We start from the raw sequence: 22,505 nt of genomic DNA, 5'->3' as shown, positions 1-22,505 counted from the left end.
AGGAATTCTTTACCTTTTTGGCCTTACGGGGTCAGTATTAAATGGTGCTGCTGGCTTAGGTGAGAGAAAACATGAGGGGCAGCTTCTTTGTCCTGCTAAAATGGTCCCAGTAACTTCCAGGTATGTATCACAAGCACTTGGAAGACATTTTTTTGTTGGAATCATTTTTTTTTTAATATTTAAATACAAAATGTGAGCACTGACTTTTTTTTCCTTTTTAGACACATATACGCACAAGTCTAACAGCCAAAATATTGGAGGAAATGAGCTCCTGCTCTGTCCTCCAGTCCCCATCTTGTGGCTGAAGCTGCCAGCCCTCCCTCCATCCTTTCCAACATACACAGAAATTCACAGTGGCTGCTTTGCAGCAGAGCTGTAATTAATGCATTTTGTATTTTATCTTGTGTGCACATCCCTCCCCAACATCTCCATTCCATTAACGGTCAGGAGCACATCCTTCTCCACAGCAATCAGTTCCCACCCCAGCAACGGAATAGTGAGATCTTCCACCAGGAGTAATTTAGTGAGGGGGATGGGTGGCCAGAGCTGGAGTAACCGTCTGCGTTGCTGCACTCTGGTATCAGCATTGAGGAGAGAAATAAGTCAGGACAGTGGAGGGCACAGCTGCAAGTGAGGAGTCTCCACGAGCCAATGTGGGGATAATTCCCGCCACCAGGTTTATAGAGCAATGTGCCAAAGTTTAAAAAAAAAAAAAAATCCAATAATCAGCAGTTCGAACACTATTGAATTTTCAAACTTCTTCCCACCAAGACAGGTCAAATATAGCAGTAGCAATCTAGATTTTTCCAGGAAGTGAAGGTAGAGCCCCGGGCATTCCTCCTGACAGCCCTGTATTAGGCCCTAGAAGTATCTGGAAAAGAAAAGGAGGGGTATAAGGCATTGTACAGACCCAAGGGTCTCATTTTCATCATACCTGTATGGGCAGACAAAGTCTATGAAAACAATGTTGCTAAAACAATGCTCAGGTACCCAAAGGGCTTGGGCCAGATCCCAATCCTGCATGGCACATTAACTGCCCTACCCAGGTGCTGGAGGAATAAACAAACTTGTGTCGCCACTACTGGCAAAAAGCCCAGGGTCTGGGCTCACCTGCCGTTGCTGCAGCTGCTGCTGTTGCTCCATCTGCAACTTCTCAGTTTCAAAGACGACCGGAAGAACCAGGATCATGAAGGAAGTGGTTCCAATCCACAAGGCTGCCCTGGAAAACCTGCACAGGGAGCATGAGCGTGACGGCGAGACAAAGACAGACAGCTTCCCCAGGCACGAACTAGTAACCAAACCTCTCACCCTGCATACACCTACGTTTTTGATAAACGTGTTCTACGCAACCCCTGCACCGTACTCCTGCCACAAACAGGAGGAGCAGTTCTGGGGGCTGTACGTTTAGTAAGAGTCTGAACTGAGTTCTCACAATGCTGTTTTTATTACATATTATCTCACATAATCTGATCCTCACAATGACCCCCACCCGATAAGAAGCCTCACTTTACAGAAGAGAAAATCAAGACCAAGGAAGGTTAAGGTGGCACCAAGCCAAGGTCACTCAGTGGTCTAGGTGGCCTCCGACCCAGCTGTGCTGCTTCCAAAGCCCGTCTTCATTCAGGGCACCTCGATCGCGCCAGGCACATCCCAGTGTCTTGGCCCTTGTCCCTTACCTGTACATTTTTTGAGCCACGAAGAGGGAGAGATCAAAAGTGGCTCCAGCCGCGGACCGGACCCTCTCCGGGAACATCTCCGTCAGACCCCACAGTCTCTCCGATAGGGTTTCATCTAGCTGTGGTGGAAGAGGCGTGGATATGGGCCGAAGCTGCGGCAACCACCCCCCGACGCCGGGACAACCCGGTCCCAGCAGGGCCTCACCCCGCCTCCCGGAGACGCCTCCGCTGGGACCTCTCCGGGCTCCGCGAGGCGCCTTCGTCCAGATTCCGCAGCACGCGGATCCCACACCCCCACTCCCTGCCCACACCTCCCAGCCCCTCTCTGCCCTGCGGCGCTCAGTACCTCCTCGTCGTCTTCCTCCTCCAGCTCCTCCTCAGGCTTCTCGGCATCGCCTTTCGGAAGCAATTCGTCTGGGGACAGAGGCGCCCCAGGCCCGGCGGCGGCGGCAGCCATGGCTGTGGGGGGACGCCGGAAACGGAAGAGAAGAGGCGAGTGCAGCGGCGAAGGCGGATAGAGCAGCTCTTCCGGGAGCCGGAGCTTGGCGGACTGGGGAAGAGCGCCGCCATCTGGCGGATTGACTTCACCGGCCTTGAAAAGGCGGACGGAAACGTGACACAACTGGAAAACTTGTTAAGGCAGAGAGTCGGCTGTGCCCGCGGTAATTCTGTTCAGTGGGCTTAGGGTGAGCCCGGAAATCTGCATTTTATTAATAACAAGCCTCCCAAATATCACACTTTAGTTCAGTCGCTCAGTCGTGTCCGACTCTTTGCAACCCCATGAATTGCAGCTCGCCAGACCTCCCTGTCCATCACCAACTCCCGGAGTTCACTCAAACTCATGTCCATTGAGTCGGTATATCACACTTAGGCCAACACTAGAAAGCAAAATGGCTGTCTGGGGAGGCCTTACAAATAGCTGTGAAAAGAAGAGAGGCGAAAAGCAAAGGAGAAAAGGAAAGATATAAGCATTTGAATGCAGAGTTCCAAAGAATAGCAAGAAGAGATAAGAAAGCCTTCTTCAGCGATCAGTGCAAAGAAACAGAGGAAAAGAACAGAATGGGAAAAACTAGAGACCTGTTCAAGAAAATTAGAGATATCAAGGGAACATTTCATGCAAAGATGGACTTGATAAAGGACAGAAATGGTATGGACCTAACAGAAGCAGAAGATATTAACAGGTGGCAAGAATACACAGAAGAACTGTACAAAAAAGATCTTCACGACCCGGATAATCACGATGATGTGATCATTCATCTAGAGCCAGACATCCTGGAATGTGAAGTCAAGCGGGCCTTAGAAAGCATCACTACAAACAAAGCTAGTGGAGGTGATGGAATTCCAGTTGAGCTATTTCAAATCCTGAAAGAGGATGGTGTGACAGTGCTGCAGTCAATATGCCAGCAAATTTGGAAAAGTCAGCAGTGGCCACAGGACTGGAAAAGGTCAGTTTTCATTCCAATCCCAAAGAAAGGCAATGCCAAAGAATGTCAAACTACCGCACAGTTGCACTCATCTCACAGGCTAGTAAAGTAATGCTCAAAATTCTCCAAGCCAGGCTTCAGCAATACGTGAACCGTGAACTACCAGATGTTCAAGCTGGTTTTAGAAAAGGCAGAGGAACCAGAGATCAAATTGCCAACATCCGCTGGATCATGGAAAAAGCAAGAGAGTTCCAGAAAAACATCTATTTCTGCTTTATTGACTATGCCAAAGCCTTTGACTGTGTGGATCACAATAAACTGGAAAATTCTGAAAGAGATGGGAATACCAGACCACCTGACCTGCCTCTTGAGAAATCTGTATGCAGGTCAGGAAGCAACAGTTAGAACTGGACATGGAACAACAGACTGGTTCCAAATACGAAAAGGAGTATGTCAAGGCTGTATATTGTCACCCTGCTTATTTAACTTCCTGGCTTCCCTGGTGGCTTAGAGGTTAAAGCATCTGCCTGCAATGCAGGAGACCTGGGTTCGGTCCCTGGGTCAGGAAGATCCCCTGGAGAAGGAAATGGCAACCCACTCCAGTATTCTTGCCTGGAGAATCCCATGGACGGAGGAGCCTGGTGGGCTACAGTCCACGGGGTCGCATAGAGTCGGACACGACTGAGTGACTTCACCTCACTTTTTTAACTTATATGCAGAGTACATCATGAGAAATGCTGGACTAGAAGAAACACAAGCTGGAATCAAGATTGCCGAGAGAAATATCAATAACCTCAGATATGCAGATGACACCACCCTTATGACAGAAAGTGAAGAGGAACTAAAAAGCCTCCTGATGAAAGTGAAAGAGGAGAGTGAAAAAGTTGGCTTAAAGCTCAACATTCAGAAGACGAAGATCATGGCATCCGGTCCCATCACTTCATGGGAAATAGATGGGGAAACAGTGGAAACAGTGTCAGACTTTACTTTTTTGGGCTCCAAAATCACTGCAGATGGTGATTGCAGCCATGAAATTAAAAGACGCTTACTCCTTGGAAGAAAAGTTATGACCAACCTAGATAGCATATTCAAAAGAAGAGACATTACTTTGCCGACTAAGGTCCGCCTAGTCAAGGCTATGGTTTTTCCAGTAGTCATGTATGGATGTGAGAGTTGGACTGTGAAGAAGGCTGAGCACCGAAGAATTGATGCTTTTGAACTGTGGTGTTGGAGAAGACTCTTGAGAGTCCCTTGGACTGCAAGGAGATCCAACCAGTCCATTCTGAAGGAGATCAGCCCTGGGTGTTCTTTGGAAGGAATGATGCTAAAGCTGAAACTCCAGTACTTTGGCCACCTCATGCGAAGAGTTGACTCATTGGAAAAGACTTTGATGCTGGGAGGGATTGGGGGCAGGAGGAGAAGGGGACGACAGAGGATGAGATGGCTGGATGGCATCATGGACTCGATGGACGTGAGTCTGAATGAACTCCACGAGTTGGTGATGGACAGGGAGGCCTGGGGTGCTGCGATTCATGGGGTCGCAAAGAGTCGGACACGACTGAGCGACTGAACTATGACTCTGTTTTAACTAGACCTCCTTGTTGCTGTTGTTGCTTAGTTGCTAAGTCCTGTCTGACTCTGTGTGTCCGACCCCATGGTCTGCAGCACACTAGGCTTCTCTGTCCTCCACCCTCCTAGAGTTTGCTCAAATTCATGTCAATTGAGTCGGTGATGCCATCCAACCATGTCATCCTCTGTTGTCCCCTTCTTCTCCTGCCCTCAATCTTTCCCAGCATCAGGGTCTTTCCCAAAGAGTTGGCTCTTCGAGTCAGGTGGCCAAATATTGGAGCTTCAGCTTCAGCATCAATCCTTGCAATGAATATTCAGAGTTGATTTCCTTTAGGACTGACTGGTTTGGGAGACCTCCTTGGGAGATAGGTTGCCTGGGGACCTCCTAGATATTCCTTCTTAATCTCATCAAGGGTCACAACTCTTTAGGAGATAGCCTTCCTTTTCTAACAAAATTTCTATTGTTTTATTTTTGGACTTGAGCCACGCGGGATCTTAAGTTCCCAGACCAGGGATCGAACCTGTACCCTCTGCAGTGGAAGAGCAAAGACTTAACCACTGGACCCCCAGGGAAGTCTAGATAACCTTCCTTCTTAATCTTGTAAAATGCCATGATGACCCATTGATCTGGATTGTGTAAACTGTCCCTAATTGGGCCTTATGGGACTTCCTTAGTGGTCCAGTGGATACAACTCTGTGTTCCCAATACAGGAAGCCAAAGTTTGATCCCTGGTCTGAGAACTAAGACCTCACATACCGCAAATACTGAGTTGGAGTACCACAATGAAGACCCAATGCAGCCAAAATAAATAAATATATAAAAATAAAATCTATAAACAAAAAACCCCCACAAAACCCAGTAACAGGGGACTTCCCAGGTGGTCCAGTGGTTAAGACTGTGCTTCCACTGCGAGGGGGCAGGGCGCAGGTTCAATCCCTGATGGTGGTGATGGTTGTACAATACGGTGAATGTATTAATATGACTTAACTGTATGCTTTAAAAAAGATGGTAATTTTTATGTGTTTTGCCACCTATAAAAACTTTTTAATTAAAAGCCGAAATGTCAGAACAAAACAAAATCAGAACTATCCTCCAAAAATCCCCCTAAAAGTGTCGGGGGTAGGGAAGGGCATCTTCTTACCCCAACCCAAGAGTGAATTCGAGGAGGAGCTGCTGGGGAGGAAGGAGGGAAAGCGTCATTGATTATCTTAAGGAGAAATGGCTCCGTGGCAGCAAAGGAGACACACGAGGACTGATGGCAGCCCAGAGCCTCTGTTGAGGGACAAGTTGCGGGTGCCATCAAGTGAGGGGTGATGCCCCATGCTGGGTACAAGGGTGACTCTGCCATGTGGATGGAGCTGAGGTGTTCTAGAACCCTGCCCCCAGCTCCTCTTATCCCGATAGCTCCCACCTTTCCTCTCTCTTTCCGAATGTGAAACTGGCAATACGGTAGTGCCTAATTTGGTTTGGTTCAGTCAGTGTGGGACATAGATCCCTTTGAGAATTTTACAAAAGTTCTAAGTACCCTCTCCCAGGAAACCGTACACATCAGCCTATATCTGTACAGTTATGCATATGGATCCCCTTATTAGGCCTCAAGCTGTAAATTTTTTTTTTTTTTTTTCAAGCATCTCTTTATTTTTGACTGTGCCGGGTCTTCATTGCTGCTTGGAGGCTTTTTCTAGTTGTAGTGAGTGGGCTACTCTCTGTTGAGGTGCGCGGGCTTCCCGTCATGGTAGCTTCTCTTGTGTGAACCACAGGCTCTAGGCTGGCTTAGTTGCCATGAGACACATGGGATCCTCCCAGAGCAGGGATGAAACCTGTGTCCCCGGCAATGGCAGGTGGATTCTTAACCACTGGACCACCAGGGAAACCCCTTCTCTGGTTTTTTGCTCTCCCTCCCTCACACCCACAGAACTTTCTATCTCAGCTCTTCAATAACAGTTCTTCCCTAATGACACTCAACTCACAAATTTACAAGATGGTTGCAGTGATTACAAATGATAGCAAACATTAAGTAGACAGCACTATTTACTTGGGTGCCCCCCCTCCCCAAGTAGTAGATTTGGTCAATAAAGCTTGGAGGAGGAAGCATTTTAGCCAGCATCTGATAGATGTATCTGACAAAAAAGTAAGATCTTAAAGGTATATAGCATTTTTTTTCTTTTTTTTTGGCCACACTGCATGGCTTGAAGATCTTAGTTCCTTGACCAGGGATTGAACCCAGGCCCTCAGCAGTGAATGCAGAGTGCTAACCATGGAACCACCAGGGAACTCCCTAACCACAGCATTTCAGTGTGTGTGTGGGGGCGGGGGGGGGGGGGGCAAAAAGATTTATGGTAGTGAGATATGCTGATTATTTTTCCCATTTCTTACAGATTTTCATTATCCTTGACTTATCCTTTGTGCCCAAAGATAATAAACAGTACAGTCCAAATCTCATCTATAACAGTATTAAGGAATGTATCATGTGAACAATGAATACTGCTTAATCAAAGTGTGACATTGCTGTTGCTGCTGCTAAGTCGCTTCAGTCGTGTCCGACTCTGTGCGACCCGATAGATGGCAGCCCACCAGGCTCCCCATCCCTGGGATTCTCCAGGCAAGAACACTGGAGTGGGTTGCCATTTCCTTCTCCAATGCATGACAGTGAAAAGTGAAAGTGAAGTCATTACAATACTGGAAAACTGGAGATGGAAAAAGGTAGTGGCTAAGAGCTAAATCCTCATCTTCTTGACTTCTCCTTAGACTCAGCTCACACAACACATCCATCAGCAAACACTGGTGGCTCCACCTTCAATTCCAGCCTAGAGTCTGACCACTTCTTCTAAACTGCTACCTCTCTGGTCCCAGCCTTGCCCCCTCCCATCTGTTGTCACACACAGGGAAGCCAGAGGGATTTTTTTTTTTTTTTTTGGTCAAATTAAAGTCAACTGGCGTTCCTCTGGTGAAACTCACCAATGGTTTACTTCCCTCCTCACCCTAAATACAAGCGCTTCCTCACTGCAGAGCTGTCCCACACAGCTGAATCCCCCTCAGGTGCCAGTGGTGGTGCAGAGGAAACCAGGACCCACATCATTGGGACCATGAAACACGCCCCTCCTGATTCCAAAGCCTTCAGTCCCGGATCCTTCCCTTCTAGCTGGGTCATCTTGCTGGGCTTGTTTCTTCATCTAAAAGCAGGGGACGATGATAACAAACTTGAAATTTTTTCATGAGAATTAGAAACATAACCCTTCTTTGGTTTATGTCCCAATAACCCTATCTCATCCTTCTCATCCTCTGCCACTTCCTTCTCCTTTTGCTTTCAGTCTTTCCTGGTTATCAGGGTCTTTTCCATTCAGTTGGCTCTTCACATTAGGTAGCCAAAGTATTGGAGCTTCACTTTCAGTTCTTCCAATGAATATCCATCTTGCTAGCCTGGAAAACTATCATAAGTCAAAATATAGTTTATACTAAATGTGTATGACTTTTGCACCATTCTAAAGTCAAAACACTGTAGGCTGAACCATCCTAAGACCACTGACCCACTGTCTACAGGTGTCTAGCATCCAGGGTGCACAGTAAATGGTTGCTAAAGACAGTGGTTGAGGAATAGGCAAACTCTCCACTGAGCCTATATTTGCACGTGAAAACGTGCAGTTTCATCCAGTATCCTTTCTCAGTGTCTTCTAAGTTAGTCTCTCCTGCACCAGGAAGGAAGATTATGGGCTGGGGCTTCTCTATCTACCCCACAGGGAGCTGGCCCTGAGGATGGACTACAGGAGGCAGCCACTCACCGGCTCCCCTCTTTCACTGTGGGCTGTGGATCACAGGCTCCCACACTTCCGCTCTGATCCCAGACCAGCTTTTGAGTTTGGTCCCTTATCTGCCAACAGGCATGCAGACTGATATGGCCTGCTCTGCAGGGCTGAGCTGAGGAGCAAGAGAGTCTAAGCAAGATCCAGGGCCCTGTCCCAGGCGGGTAATGGGCGTCCAGAAACAGCTGATCTCAGCAGCCATCCCGTCTAAAGCCTGGAGCTCCGTGTCCTGCCCCCACGGTCTTCGCCCTGGACTTTGGAAGCTGGACTCCCTCTTGCGACTTTGGCTGGCTCCCTCCACCAGCCAGAGAAGCCCGGCTCCCTCTAAGAGTACAAACTCCCACTTGGGGAAGCCAGCCCTCTATCCCAACCACTCAGTCCCTGCCAGGTCCAGGCGAGTCCCAGTACCCGGAAAGGAGGCAGGGGATCTGGGCAGAATGACCGTTTCTGCTCTAGCTCAGCCTCTGCTGATGCCCAGGAAGCTGGAATGCTTCTCCTGAGATGGGGACATCCCCCCACACCTAGCGGATGGCGCACCCCAGGATTAGAACCCAACCTCCATAACTCACTTCCTCGAAAACTGAGGCTTCTTTTTTTCAGTCATTTTGGCCACAGATTAGATAACATCATTTAATTTTAAAAAGTAGGGTAGAGAGGAAAGTAGCACAAAAATATAGTGTTGCCATAAAAGGCTGGCGCTGGCTGCCGAGATGCTGAAGCCAGAGGAGGTTGTGGATCTGGGGGAAATTAGTGTTCTTTGAAGGAGCAAGAGGATGGGCTGGAGGGAAGAGAAACAGGACCGCCCCTCATCTGAGACCCCCCCAACAAGAGGGCGCCATACCTCAAACACTGACGTGAGGGGATGATGGGATGATCTCCGTCCCAGGAGGATGAGCCTGGGCCATGGGCATTTGGGTGTTAAGTGACTGGAGAAAACCCAAAGGCTTCCGTCACAACCAGACCTCCCCGGGGACGTCTCCCCTGCCGTAAAGCACAGGACTGGCCTGGAATCCACTGCAGTCACCTGCCTACCCCCAACCCAAGGGGGGCGGTGCCTTCTGGCCCCATTATATGATGCTCTCTACCGGGACCTGATCCCTCCGTTTGGCTAAAAATACCCTCAACCACATTCCCCTCTTCTGATGAATGGGTTTCCCCTGTTCTCTGAACAGATGTCTTTGGGGGTCTTCATTTTCTCCGCCTGCTGACGCTCTTCAGTTCATCCAGCTCTTTCTCCATTAAGTGGGATTCAGCAGTGGTCTCCGAGAGCTGGAACAAGAGCAGCAAAGCGTTAAGTGACACGGACGTTTCACGGCCATGACTCAGGGTGGCAAGGTCAGCCCTGTGTGCTGGGCAAGGCCCCCTGGCATTTCTCTAACGTTGCCAGCGCCTCCACGACGGGAACCCCTTTGTAACTGGGCAGAGAGTAATCTCCTGATGACCCAGGGCCTCAAGAGCTTGCGGAACATTCACCATCCATTCTCTCATCACTTTTGATCACCTAGGATTGTGTGGCACTCACTGTGTTAAGGACACCAGGTTTCAGGGGATGAAAAGAGCAGATATTGGTGATTTCAAGGCTAAAGGACTAAGCTGCCTCTGAGTCATGGCTCACATAAAAATGGCTGAAAAAGAATGCCACTCCCCTCATCAGGATCCCTCAATTGTCTCTGGAGGAGAGGGTGGAAGACGCTGCAGACAGGGATGGAGAGACCTAGACTCCAGAGGTCAGCTGACTGTGAAACCGAAGAGCTGTACTTCCCGAGCCAGATGCTACTTTCAGAGCTTTACTTGTATTAACTCAGTAATGAGGTGGATCCTCTTTTCTGGCCCATTTTACTGCTAAAGACACTTAGCTTCTTCACACAGAGTAGTTAAGTAACTTGTTTGAAGTCACACAGCCAGGGGCGAAGCTGGGTCAGGGACCCGGGCAGTTTAGCTACAGACACATGCTCTTAACCGCAACAGGGTGCTCTCCTGCCTCTCGGCGAACCTTCACATACACCTCTAGGTTCAACAGGCTGATTTAAAAGCCACAAGAAACCGATGCCAAGAGGCAGCGTGGCTCTCCGCAGGTCTTCGTCAGGCTCTGGCTAATGGCTGCTTGCTGCAGGTCCCTGCCTGGCCAGGAGCAGACTGTCCTTCACTCCTGAGTGCCTTCCAACCGCCATTCCTCCCTTTACCTTTCCTTAAATATCCCTTCCCTTGATGGGCTCCTGACTGGACAGAATGAAGCTCTCTCTCCTTTGCGGATGCCAGGCCTGGACAAGACTCTAATCTCTGTCCTTACCCTGAGGACTGTCACCGTGTTTACTGTCCTTCTCTCAGTTAGACCCTGAGCCCTGGAAGGTGGGGACTTTGTCTGCCTTGGTTTCGTATCTTTGGATTCAGAGCAATGTGCCTGGGCAAGCTGGCACTCGAGAGTGTGGGCTGGCTGAAATGACTCGTCATGAAGCTGCCCAGGGAAAGCCAAGGCATCGCCCCCTGGCTGCCCTCCTCACCATGTCCAGCAGGATGTCCACCTTCAGCCGCAAGAGGTTGTTCTCTTCTTCCAGCTGCTGGTTCCGTCTCCGCAGGCGCTGGGCCTCCCTCCGGTCCACACCTCCACTAATCCCCGTCTCTGGCAGAAGGGCACAACCAGCGGTCACCAAGTGCAGGCTGCCCTCCACCATGTTGCTGGGGCAAAATGGCAGGAAATGCAGCCCACCTGCTATCCACTGGCCATTTTCAAACTTCAGGCTCTGCCCGGCCAGGTTCATGGTGGGGGTTCCGTAGTCAAGGCCCAGTTCCACCTCCCGCGTGGACCGGTCCAACTGTGGGTGAGACATTCATGCCGGCATCAGGCAGCCAGGGTACACGGGCTCGTGCCCCAGAGCCTCTTCTGCTAGCTGTGAGACCCCCTGCATGCGCTGAGTTGCATCAGACTCTTTGCAACCCCACCAACTGTAGCCTGCCAGGCTCCTCTGTCCTTGGCATTTTCCTGGCAAATATTGGAGTGGGTTGCCATTTCTTCCTCCAGAGATCTTCCTGACCCAGGGATAGAACCTGGGTCTCCTGAATTGGCAGGTGGGTTCTTTACCCCTGTGCCACGTGGGAATCCCCGACTATGTGACCCCCAAACAACTCATTTCTTTTTCTCTAATCATAACTCGGCACGTTTAATAATTTTTTTTTCAAATAAAGTCAGAAAATTAAATAAGGTACCAAAAAACTTTTAAACTATAAAAGAAAAGTACTGCTTTATATAATAGGTGTTTTCCAGAAAATCTATATATGCTGAAATTTGCAAACTGAATTATTTCATATCTACAGGGCACTTGGCAGTTTAAGAAGTCTCACTATAAATTTTTCGTCAAGTGAAAAATCCTTTTTAAATGTAAGCCTGAGCCATCACTTGTTCCTATGGAGCTACATATGTCCTGGAAAAGGCATAAAATGCTAAGTCCCAATTAGTGGTAGCAGCTGTTCTTTAATGTGTTTCTCGATGTTTCTATAGCTCACTGAGCGCCCACCATGGGCCAGGGCTGGTACTGGATATACAGAAATGAATTTAAACCCTCTACCCTGGAGGAGCTCAGAAACTGCCTTTGGAGCTGTGGCAAATCCTTTTGAACGTTTTTAATGTTGGCAAAACATCATCCTTTGAGAATGAATTTGTTCTCAGACATGACTAAAAAACTGATTCCTGGCCAAGTCTTGGGAATCAACTGAAGTCAAACTGGATAAGATCGTTTGGTCCCCAAAATCATAATGAGAACGACTGTCTTTTAAGGTTCCTGAACAACTCTGATAATAATTTTCAAACAGGAGTTAAGACATGTTTTCAGCAATAGCAATCATACGAATTAAAAGGATACCCTCCCACGAGGATGCCTCTGGAGGACCACACTTCCCATAAGAGGTCAGGCTTGAGGCTCTGTTCACACTGCACACCACTGTTGATACTCACATTATGCAGGTTGGAGAGAGAGGCCGACTTCCGAGGGGGCGTCTTCTTTGGACTAAACGTACTTCCAAAGAGAGGCATCTTCAGCCTGATGAAGGAAAGGTCAATGCTCCCTTCTCCCAGGGTCAGAAAAAGTCAAGGGGTACAAAGAGTTGCATCAGTGCCCTTGTGCCCCTGTCCTGCAATCATGTAAAACACACATTCTGTCATGTGACCACTAACTATCCTGGTGACAGCTCCCCTGTGCTGAGCGCTCACGATGTGCTAGGCAGCATGCCCAGACCTTGGCAACATCTCAGTCCTTACAATTGCCCTTGGTTCAGCTCCTCTGAGTATACCTATCTGCCAGATGAGGTTTAGAACGACTAAGGGCCTAAGTGGGAACTGATATTTGAACACAGGTCTGTGTGACTAGTCTATGTCAACCACAGGCAAGTGCCTAACTGGCTGGTCTTAAGTTTCGTTAAAAACTGGCATCACTAGATTTATAGTCTAGACCAAGGCACTAGAAGGACTCTCAAGAGAGTCCTTTGGACAGCAAGGAGATCAAACCAGTCAATCCTAAAGGATATCAACCCTAAATATTCCTTGGAAGGACTGACGATGAAACTCCAACACTTTGGCCGCCTGATGCAAAGAGTCGACTCATTGGAAAAAGACCCTGATGCTGGGAAAGATTGAGGGCAGGAAGAGAACGGGTGACAGAGGATAAGATGGTTGGATGGCATCATCAACTCAATGGACATGAGTTTGAGCAGACTCTGGGAGGCAGTGAAGGACAGAGAAGCCTGGTGTGCTATAGTTCATGGGGTCGCAAAGAGTTGGACACAACTGAGCGACCGAACAACAACAAAAGGCGTGAGATCCTTACTCCTGGACACTGGTAAGACTCACAACTGGGGCAGCAGTGTCTACACATACTCCATTATAAGGAAATAAAAGCCTTTTACTGAGAACTTGTCTTTTTGCTTTCTTATTGGTTTCTTTTTGATTAAAGAAGTTCTTAATTTTAATGGGATCTGACTCATTAAATTTTTGTTAATGATTAGTGGTTTTTATTTCAGAAATTTTTGCCTACCCTAAGGTCATGATATTTCCCCACATTAACTTTTGGAAGTTTTCTTCTTTCAGCTTTCACATTTAGGACAGCTACTCATCTGCAATTAACTTTTGTATGTGGTGAGACGCAGGGCCACGCTTCACTTCTCTCCCTGTATTCTGTGTGTGTGATTTGCTCAGTGGTGGCCGACTCTTTGCAACCCCAGAGACTATATGCCACCAGGCTCCTCTGCCCATGGAATTCTCCAGGCAAGAATACTGGAGTGGGTTGCCATTCTCTTCTCCAGGGCATCTTCCCAACCCAGGGATCGAACCCTGGTCTCCTGCACTGCAGGCAGACTCTTTACCATAAGGGTTACCAGAGAAGCCCAATTTTAATGTATAATACACAGATAGCTCAAGATTCCCTCTAAGAAACCGTAGAATGACGATAACAATAATAAAGGCACAAATGAGCAAAAAGAAAGCAGCAGAGCTCTCACCTTTCCTACTCCCAGGGATAAACTCTTCCTTCACCACATTATGAGATAAAACCGGTAATGAGTTTATCCTATCTGGCAAGAAACTGGCCAAAAAGAGAGGGAACTTCTCAAGACTACTTGAAATGAGGCTTTAGACCTACTATTATTAAAAAAATAACTCATAGTAGGTTTTCATCACCATTAGCAAGACACATATTCAATAAGAACACAAACAAAAAACTTCGTACTGTTTTCAGTGATGTAGAAATTAATAGCAGTAAAATTAATGACAAAAGTTTAGAAGCTTCTTTAGAAGCTTTACAATATCCCGGAGAAGGAAACGGCAACCCACTCCAGTATTCTTGCCTGGAAAATCCCATGGACGGAGAAGCCTGTTAAGTTTAGAAGCTTCTTTAGAAGCTTTACAATATAGATATACATATATGTATAGAAGTATATGTGCATATGACTTACAAATAAAATACATAAGACATTTAGGGGTGTGTGCTCATGAGTTTTACTGGTGTGTGTTTGTGATTAAAATCACAGACAGAAAAACAGACTTGTGGACACAGTGCAGGAAAGAGATGAGACAAACTGAGAGAGTAGCATGAAACATACGCATCACCATATATAAAAAAGATAACTAGTGGGAAGTTGCTATATAACACAGCTCAACCCAGTGCTCTGTGACAACCTAGAGGGTTGAGATGGGGTGGGGGGTGGGAGGGAGGTTCAAGAGAGAGGGGAACATGTGTATACTTATGGCTGATTCACAGTGTTGTGCAGAAACCAACACAACATTGTAAAGCAATAGTCCTCCAAAAAACAGCGGTAGACCCACAGCCTGAGAGATGGCATTTGGGCTGGGGCATAACACTTTAGGACTTGGACAAACCAGAATGCTTCCATCTTGATGGTGAGTGGGACAGCAGTGGGGACCGAGATGCTGAAGGTCTTTGAAGCTGTGCTACTATGTCATCCAGAACACCGTGGAAGGCCCTGGCATTGTTTCTGCAGAGGAAAGAAAAAGCATGGAAGAGGGAAGACAGTTTCTCTTATGTCCACAGAGGGCAGAACAGGAATGAAATAGGAATATCCAGGGAGAACGGTTTTAACCCCAAAAAGAAAAGGTCATAACAAAAACTAACTAACTAATATCACTTCTTGAGTATCCATGAGAGGTTGGACCCAATGCTAGGGACAGTTCATATATTTCTTTTATTCCTTGCAGGAATCCCATAAGGTAATTTTCCTGTCCACATCAGAAATGAGAAAACTAGGGCTCGAAGAAGTTATCCAGTTTTCCCAAGGTTCATAGCCATCGTCAGTTGGCTAAACACGTATACCAAATTATCCTTATATTCACAACTGGTGGGGTACATCATGAAAAGAAGCATTTTCAACCATCATGTTGGCAACATTTAAGAGATCAATAATACCATGTTGGTGAAGGTATGGAGACAAAGATACTCTTGGTGGAAATATAAGATGCTATCATCTTTTCCATTAGGCAAAACCTAGTAAAGTTTTTCAGGTGCATAGTTTTTGGCCAGCAAATCTACTTGTAAAAATTTATCCTCCAGAAAGAACTGGACATATTCACACAAATATTCTCCGTTGTTGGTAGCAGTCAAAAATAAGAAACACTGCAAAAGGTCTGCCGACGGTTGGTACAGCCAAATACATTATGGCACATTATTATAAGGGAACACTAGATCGTAAGTAAAAACAAAGAGACAGTCATCCCTGTCCTTACTTGAAAAGACATCCAACACACTCTCTCATTAAGAAAGCAAGTGATGCCAGTCTATGTCCGATGCAGGATACAGGATGCTTGGGGCTGGTGCACGGGGATGACCCAGAGAGATGTTATGGGGAGGGAGGTGGGAGGGGGGTTTATGTTTGGGAACGCAAGTACACCCGTGGTGGATTCATGTCAATGTATGGCAAAACTAATACAGTATTGTAAAGTAAAATAAAGTAAAAAAAAAAAAAAAAAGAATTATAAAAAAAAAGAAAGAGAAAGCAAGTGATAGGGACTTCCCTGGTGGTCTAGTGGTTAAGACTACACACTTCCAATTCAGGGGGCATGAGTTCGATCCCTGATCGGGGAACAAAGATTCTATATGCCAACGGTATGACCACAAAAAAACAAGCAAGCAACAGAACAATGTATATATTATAATCCCACATGAGAAGACAAAAAGAAAAATAAAGCAAGAATATAGGTCTCTAAATAAAAAAGATTTGGAAGGATAAACACTAAACTGCACACAGCAGTTAAATCTGGGAAAGGAAGTAGGATGGCTGACTTAACTGAATTTGCCATTTTTAAACAGATTTTTTTAATTTTAATTTTTTTTAGCTGTGTCAGGATCTTACTTTCCCAACCAGGGATGGTACCTGGGCCCCTGGCAGTGAGAGCATGGAATCCTAACCCCTGTTCTGCCATCCTAATTCCTGAATTTGCCATTCTAAAGGTTAAAAAAACACCCCAAATGGCCAAATAGTGGCAATTTCATGTTATAATATAAAGTTATAGTAAAGAAATATGTTTGTGGATTTAATGAATTATTACAGTGATAATATAGTCACATGTAACTTATGAAAACAAACCAAACTAATGTACAAAAAACCAGATAAGAAGCAGTCCCTGCCCCTCCAAGCACCTAGAGACATCTGAAGAAGGAAAAATAAGCCAAGTTGTTTGTGCAAAGCCCCCACTGGTGCTAAGAACACTAAGACTGAGCATAGTACCTGGACACAACAGGCCAAGTTCTAGGCCCAGTTCTGCCTCTCAGTTGCCGGCTAAACCTAGGCCGAGCTACTTTAGTCTTCCAGGTTTTAACTTTTTGCTGACTGGGTGGACTTTTGCAGGATCTAATGCCAATGCCCGGCAATTTATTATGTAAGTGAATACATCTCTGGTCAATAACATTCAAGAAACAAAACCTCTCTGGTAAATAAGGTCTTCACAAGGGCACTTCACCCATGATCTCAATAATTCTCATAACACTTAAGCCCAACGCCCATCATCAATATATTACAAACAAGGAAAAGGAAGGGTCTGGACTAACTTTTAAGTCAGATCCACCCATCCACAAACAACTCTGGCTGAGACCCGGAGATTCTGGAACATGAGTGTGAAAGAAGAGGTACCAGCTCTACCCCCGGGCCCCAGGCAGCCCTCTTTCCAGTGAAATTCCCTGCAGAGAGGGAGGGCTCAGCACAACGGAAGCGAATGGAGAGCATCTGGGTTCAATCCGTCGCTCTGCTGTTCACCCCCACTGGGCCCCTGCACTTACTTCTCTGGGCTCCAGGCTTCTTTATTTACAATCAGGGCTTCCCTGCTAGCTCAGTTGGTAAAGAATCTGCCTGCAAAGCAGGAGACCCCGGTTGGATTCCTGGGTTTGTAAGATCCACTGGAGAAGGGATAGGCTACCCACTCCAGTATTCCGGCCTGGCGGAAGAAGATCAAGTTGTTTCTTCCCATCTACAGATCAGGAAACTGAGGCTTAGAGAAGTTAAGTAATGTGCCTCCAGTCACGCCGTGGGAAGGCGGTGAAACTGGGCTTTAAATAAGGTCTACGCCTCTGCGCTGATGATAGTAATCACTTCTTCACTATGCAATGCTTTATCGTTTGCAATGGGCCATAAAATACAGTATTTTCTTTTAATCTAACAAGAAAGTGAGAAAGAAGTCTCTAGCTTTCACCGGAATCTCAAAGACTTCAGTCAAGCAAGGACGTGCCACGCAGGTACATGGCCGCCTCGCAGGGCTGTTAACTAGCCGCAGAGAGCGTCCATTCGCGCGCTCTCGTTAAGTACCTTCATCGCTGACCTACGAGGGGAATTACCACCCCAATTTACAAACCAGGAAACACACTACGACAACTGCGGTGCACCGCCTGCGGAGAACCCGGCCCCCGCCCCCTGCTCCGCGCCCTCCGGTCGCTCCAGCTGCCGGGAGGCCCTGAGGAACGCCGGTGTCCCACCCTTTCTCGGACCCTCGGGCGATGCCGGGCTCAGAGACGTACCTGACGTGCCCTAAAGTCGGGGGTTCCAAGCAAACCCCCGACCTCCCGCCTGGTACCCACCAGAAGCCGAGTCAACCGCGGCCAGATCAAGAGCGGGTGTCGCCCGGCCGCCGCGCGCATGCGCGGGCTCAGCCCCGCCGGATTCTACCACCGAGAGATTTGGGGGTACCCGGCGCCGGGCGGTCCCCACCGCGACCCTATGCGAAGCGCCAGAAACTCATGAGGACGGCTCTTGACATACTTAATAGACTCCACAGAGGCAGTGTCTTCTGGAGTCACTTGGGCTATAGGCAAGGTCGAGAAACCACACTCACTCTCCTCGCACACCCCTTGGTCTGGTCTCTCCCCCGCCTACGGGGACCGTCGCCATGGTAACGGCGTGCTCGCGATGCCCCGCATTGTTGTGAGAAGAGGTGCAGGTGCCGGCTGTGGCCCGCGTTGCCGGGAGAACGTCAGGACTTACAGCAGCAAAATGGGCCTCTCCCAGACGTCCCTCCTCCTCTTCCTCTTCCCAGATCACAAAACAAAGGGTACCCCTTCCTGGTGGATGTGGGGGCCAACAGGTCTCGGGTGTCCCATCCAGAACTTCACAGGGTCCCCTGAGGGCCCCGTGGCGGAATCGGCACCGCCGAGTTCCGCGGATTCCGCCAGCAGTCTTCAGGTAAGATGAACAGACACACCATGACCCTGCCTTCCCACGCCCCATCTCTCGTCGGCTTTGACGGGTAGGGGAGACTGAGGCCAGGGGCAGCTTCTCGCACCGTGAGCAGGGTGCAGAGAACTACTCGAGAAAAGACTCCAGATCTCCTAAAATCCTTATAGTGTGTGTTTGATAAACATTCCATTTGATAAACGAAGAAACTCGGGCTCATTCAAGGGATATTTACTGGGTACCTAGTGAATGCACCAGGTCATCTAACCAGTGAGGGACAGGACCCATGGGTCTCTGGGTCCAAGTGCAATTTTCTTCCAACTATACCTTACTTCATTGAAAAGGGGAAATTTCCATATCCTGGAACCAAACTGCGTGGTCTGACCCAGCACCATCCAATGGAAACATAATGTGGGCCACATACATAATTTAGAATTTTCTCAGAGCCATATTTAAAAAAAAATTCTTTTGAAAATCAGGTGCTATTACTATGAATAATGTTTATTTTCACTCATATGTCCCAAATATGATCATTTCAACATACAATCAATAATTTTTAATTTATTCTGCTTTAGGTTTTAAATTTTAATTAACTAAAATTAAGATGTTAGGACTTTCCTGGTGGTCTAGTGGCTAAGACTCCACGCTCCCAATCCAGGGGTCCCAGGTTTGATCCCTGTTCAGGGAATTAGATCCCATGTGCTGAAGCAAAGAGTTCTCATGGTGCAGCTAAAAGGTCCCACATGCCACAAGGAAGATCAAAGATCCCGTGGGCTGCAACTAAAACCCGGCACAGCCAGATAAAATAAATTTTTAAAAGATTTTAGTAGTTTGGTCACACTAACCAAATTCCAAGGGCTCAATTGTTACAGGTGGCTAGTGGCTACTGTGATGCACAGGTCTAGACTTTTCCTGTGCTTGTACTCTGTGCCCCTCTGCTTGGATGGTATTTCCCTTCCTCATTTATCTAAGTAGCTCCTGCTCTTCCTTCAAGTTGTGACACCTTGACTAGGTGTCTCCACTATTACGTCGTCTCTCACAGCTCTGGGTCCCTCCCTTTGAAACCGCGCCTGTGCTCAGTCGCTAAGTCGTGTCTGACTCCTTTGTGACCCCATGGGCTATAGCCCACCAGGTCCCTGTGCCCATGGGATTTTCCAGGTAAGAATACTGGAGTGGGTTGCCATTTGAAGCAGTTATAATTCATGCTTCCCAGGTGGCACTAGTGGTAAAGAACCCACCTGCCAATGCAGGAGACCAAAGAGACGCGGGTTCAATCCCTGGGTCGGGAAGATCTCCTGGAGAAGGAAATGGCAACGCACTCCAGAATTCCTGCCTGGAGAATCCCATGGACGGAGGAGCCTGGTGGGCTACAGTCCATGGGGTCACAAAGAGTCAGACACGACTGAAAGCAGCTTAGCACTAGCACATAATTAATTAGCACTTGTCGCCTCTAGTTGACATAAGCTCCATTAGGGCAGGGATCAAGTCTGGTTTAGTTCACCATCCTGTTCCCCAGTAAGAATGAATTGCTGGTTCTGTTGGGCAGTCAGTAGGTAGTCATTTAATGACAAAAGTTTAAACTGAAGAAAAGTCTGCCTGACTACAACCTCAGCATTGTTTTAACTTAACATGTTTAAGTTAAAACGTTTATCTTTAAAGAAAGGACTTTCAAATCTCATGTGCAAGAATATGGGCTCTATGAGGGCAGAATGTTTTTTATTCTTCCACTCATCTGCCCCTAATGTACAGCACAGTCCTGGACACAGGGTAGATATTCAGTGAACTTAGTGTTCTCCCCATCCTCTTTTTATCCCCAAGTAGTGACAGTAAAAACTTATCATGCTTCAGAGAATACTTATCCTAAAATAGTATGCTGAAAGATTCAGAAAGGAACAGAGACTTTTAAATGTTTCTCTTAAGAAGCATAATATTCAGTTCTCCCATTAGACATGAGTCAGTCAGTTCAGTTGCTCAGTCGTGTCCGACTCTGTGACCCCATGAACCGCAGCACGTCAGCCTCCCTGTCCATCACCAACTCCCTGAGACTACCCAAACTCATGTCCATTGAGTCAGTGATGCCATGCAACCATCTCATCCTCTGTCGTTCCCTTCTCCTCCTGCCCTCAATCCTTCCCAGCATCAGGGTCTTTTCAAATGAGTCAGCTCTTCGCATCAGGTGGCCAAAGTATTAGAGTTTCAGCTTCAACATCAGTCCTTCCAATGAAATGTTAAACAAAAGCAAGAGGCTTCTTAACAGAGCCCCCCTAAGCCTGGCTTTTCAGAGAATGTGTTTAATTTTCCACTTCATGTTGAGGCAGGGGCGTGGAAGAAAACTCAGAAGCGCTGTATGGCTAAAGGCTGGGAGCAGAGTATTGGCCTGGGCCAACTTTTCCTACAATCCAGCTGACTTGGGGCAACCCAAATGGATAACCTCATTGGCCCAAAAAGAAATGTGATGAGTTAGAAAGGGAACTTCCCTGGTGGTCCAGTGGCTAAAACTCTGATCTCCCAATGGAGGGAGCCTGGGTTCGATCTCTGGTTGGAGAACTAGATCCCACATGCTGCAGCTAAGAGTTTGCATGTCACGACCAAAACCTCCCGCATGCTACAACTAAGACCCAGTGTACCTAAGTAAATGTAAAAAAAAAAAAAAAAGGAATCAAATATTGACTGAATCTACTTCCTAGAGGGTAATTTGCCTAATGAAGAAAGATGCGGAAGCAAATTCTTCTGGTTCAGGATTGTAAGTGCTGTAATAGTTGCAAGCAGAATCCTGGCCTTCATGGAGAAGGTGTGGTACTAATGGCCTGGGGTAATTCAAGAAAGTTTTCTAAAGGATATATCACCTGGGCTGATTGAATGGGGGCAACAGCATGTACAAAGGCATAGAGCACGCAGCATAGCAGGGACCAGGAAGAAGCTGAGTGCAGCAGGCGTGTAGGATGGCTGGCTTGGGGGACAGAGCAGAGCAGAAGGCAGGAACCAAAGGAGAGGCAAGGAGACTGGTGAAAGGGCACCTGGTTAATTTTTTTTCATCAAACTATACCTTTTCTCTCTCTTTCCATTATGTGTAAGCTTCTTGAGGGCAGATCTGAATCTTTTACTTCATTATAACCAGGCCTATACCCCAGGCTCTGGACAGGGAGGACCCGCAGATGGTAGTGATAAATTCCTCCTGGCCAGTAAGCAAGGACCTCGGAGAGCAGTCTGGCCAGCATATTCCAAATCCAGGAGGAGAAGCAGTGACGGGGCCACTGGAGAGGGAGCAGAAAGCTTCAGGTCTATCAGGAGCCTCATGCTGAGGGGATGGACCACCCACTGCAGCGTCATAGAAACCCAGGATCTGAGAGCTGAAGAGGGTCCTAGCAACCTAATCCACGTCTCTGACTTTATAGGCGAGGCTTAGAGAGGCAAAGAGATTTGACTGCATTTCTAGTTTGAAATCTGGCTTGCTGGATGGTCTAGAGCCCCAGTCTTTTCAGCACTCTGGTCTCCTTTGGGCTTCCCAGGTAGCTCAGTGGTAAAGAATTCACCTGCCAATCCAGGAGACGAGGGTTCGACCCCTGGGTTGGGAAGATCCCCTAGAGAAGAAAATGGCAACCTACTTCAGTATTCTTGCCTGGGAAATCCCATGGACAGAGGATCTTGGCAGGCTCCAATTCATGGGGTCACAAAAGAGTCTGGCATGACTTAGTGACTAAACAACAACAGTCTCCTTTTGTTTATTTATTTGGCCTTGCTGTGTTGCTTTCAGGATCTTAGTTCCCCAACCAGGGGTTGAACTTGGGCCCCTGGTAGTGAGAGCATTGAGACCTAACCCCTGGACCACCAGGGAATTTCCTAGTCCCTTTATTTTAAAATTAGGATAATTTTCATC

The 22,505-nt window shown here is 47.4% G+C and overlaps 2 protein-coding genes across 2 annotated transcripts; both read right to left on the bottom strand.

Moving 5' to 3' along the window:
- Window positions 1–159: 159 nt before the first annotated feature.
- Window positions 160–2,144, bottom strand: TOMM22 (translocase of outer mitochondrial membrane 22). Its single transcript, XM_052640239.1, has 4 exons — window positions 2,023–2,144; window positions 1,677–1,795; window positions 1,111–1,228; window positions 160–871 (listed from the first exon to the last, which is right to left on the bottom strand). Exons 1-4 carry the CDS (start codon window positions 2,131–2,133, stop codon window positions 797–799), a joined length of 423 nt encoding a protein of 140 aa, XP_052496199.1. The 5' UTR covers window positions 2,134–2,144; the 3' UTR covers window positions 160–796.
- Window positions 2,145–9,124: 6,980 nt separating this feature from the next.
- CBY1 (chibby family member 1, beta catenin antagonist) lies at window positions 9,125–18,064 on the bottom strand. The gene is made up of 6 exons (XM_052640788.1): window positions 17,977–18,064; window positions 14,835–14,950; window positions 12,420–12,504; window positions 11,178–11,283; window positions 10,972–11,090; window positions 9,125–9,739 (listed from the first exon to the last, which is right to left on the bottom strand). Exons 2-6 carry the CDS (start codon window positions 14,846–14,848, stop codon window positions 9,659–9,661), a joined length of 405 nt encoding a protein of 134 aa, XP_052496748.1. The 5' UTR covers window positions 14,849–14,950; window positions 17,977–18,064; the 3' UTR covers window positions 9,125–9,658.
- Window positions 18,065–22,505: the final 4,441 nt, after the last annotated feature.

Source organism: Budorcas taxicolor, chromosome 5, assembly GCF_023091745.1.
Source record: "Budorcas taxicolor isolate Tak-1 chromosome 5, Takin1.1, whole genome shotgun sequence".
Classification (NCBI taxonomy): Eukaryota; Metazoa; Chordata; class Mammalia; order Artiodactyla; family Bovidae; genus Budorcas; species Budorcas taxicolor.
The sequence above is the reverse complement of the archived record's forward strand: the minus strand, read 5'-3'. Positions and strand labels throughout refer to the sequence as shown.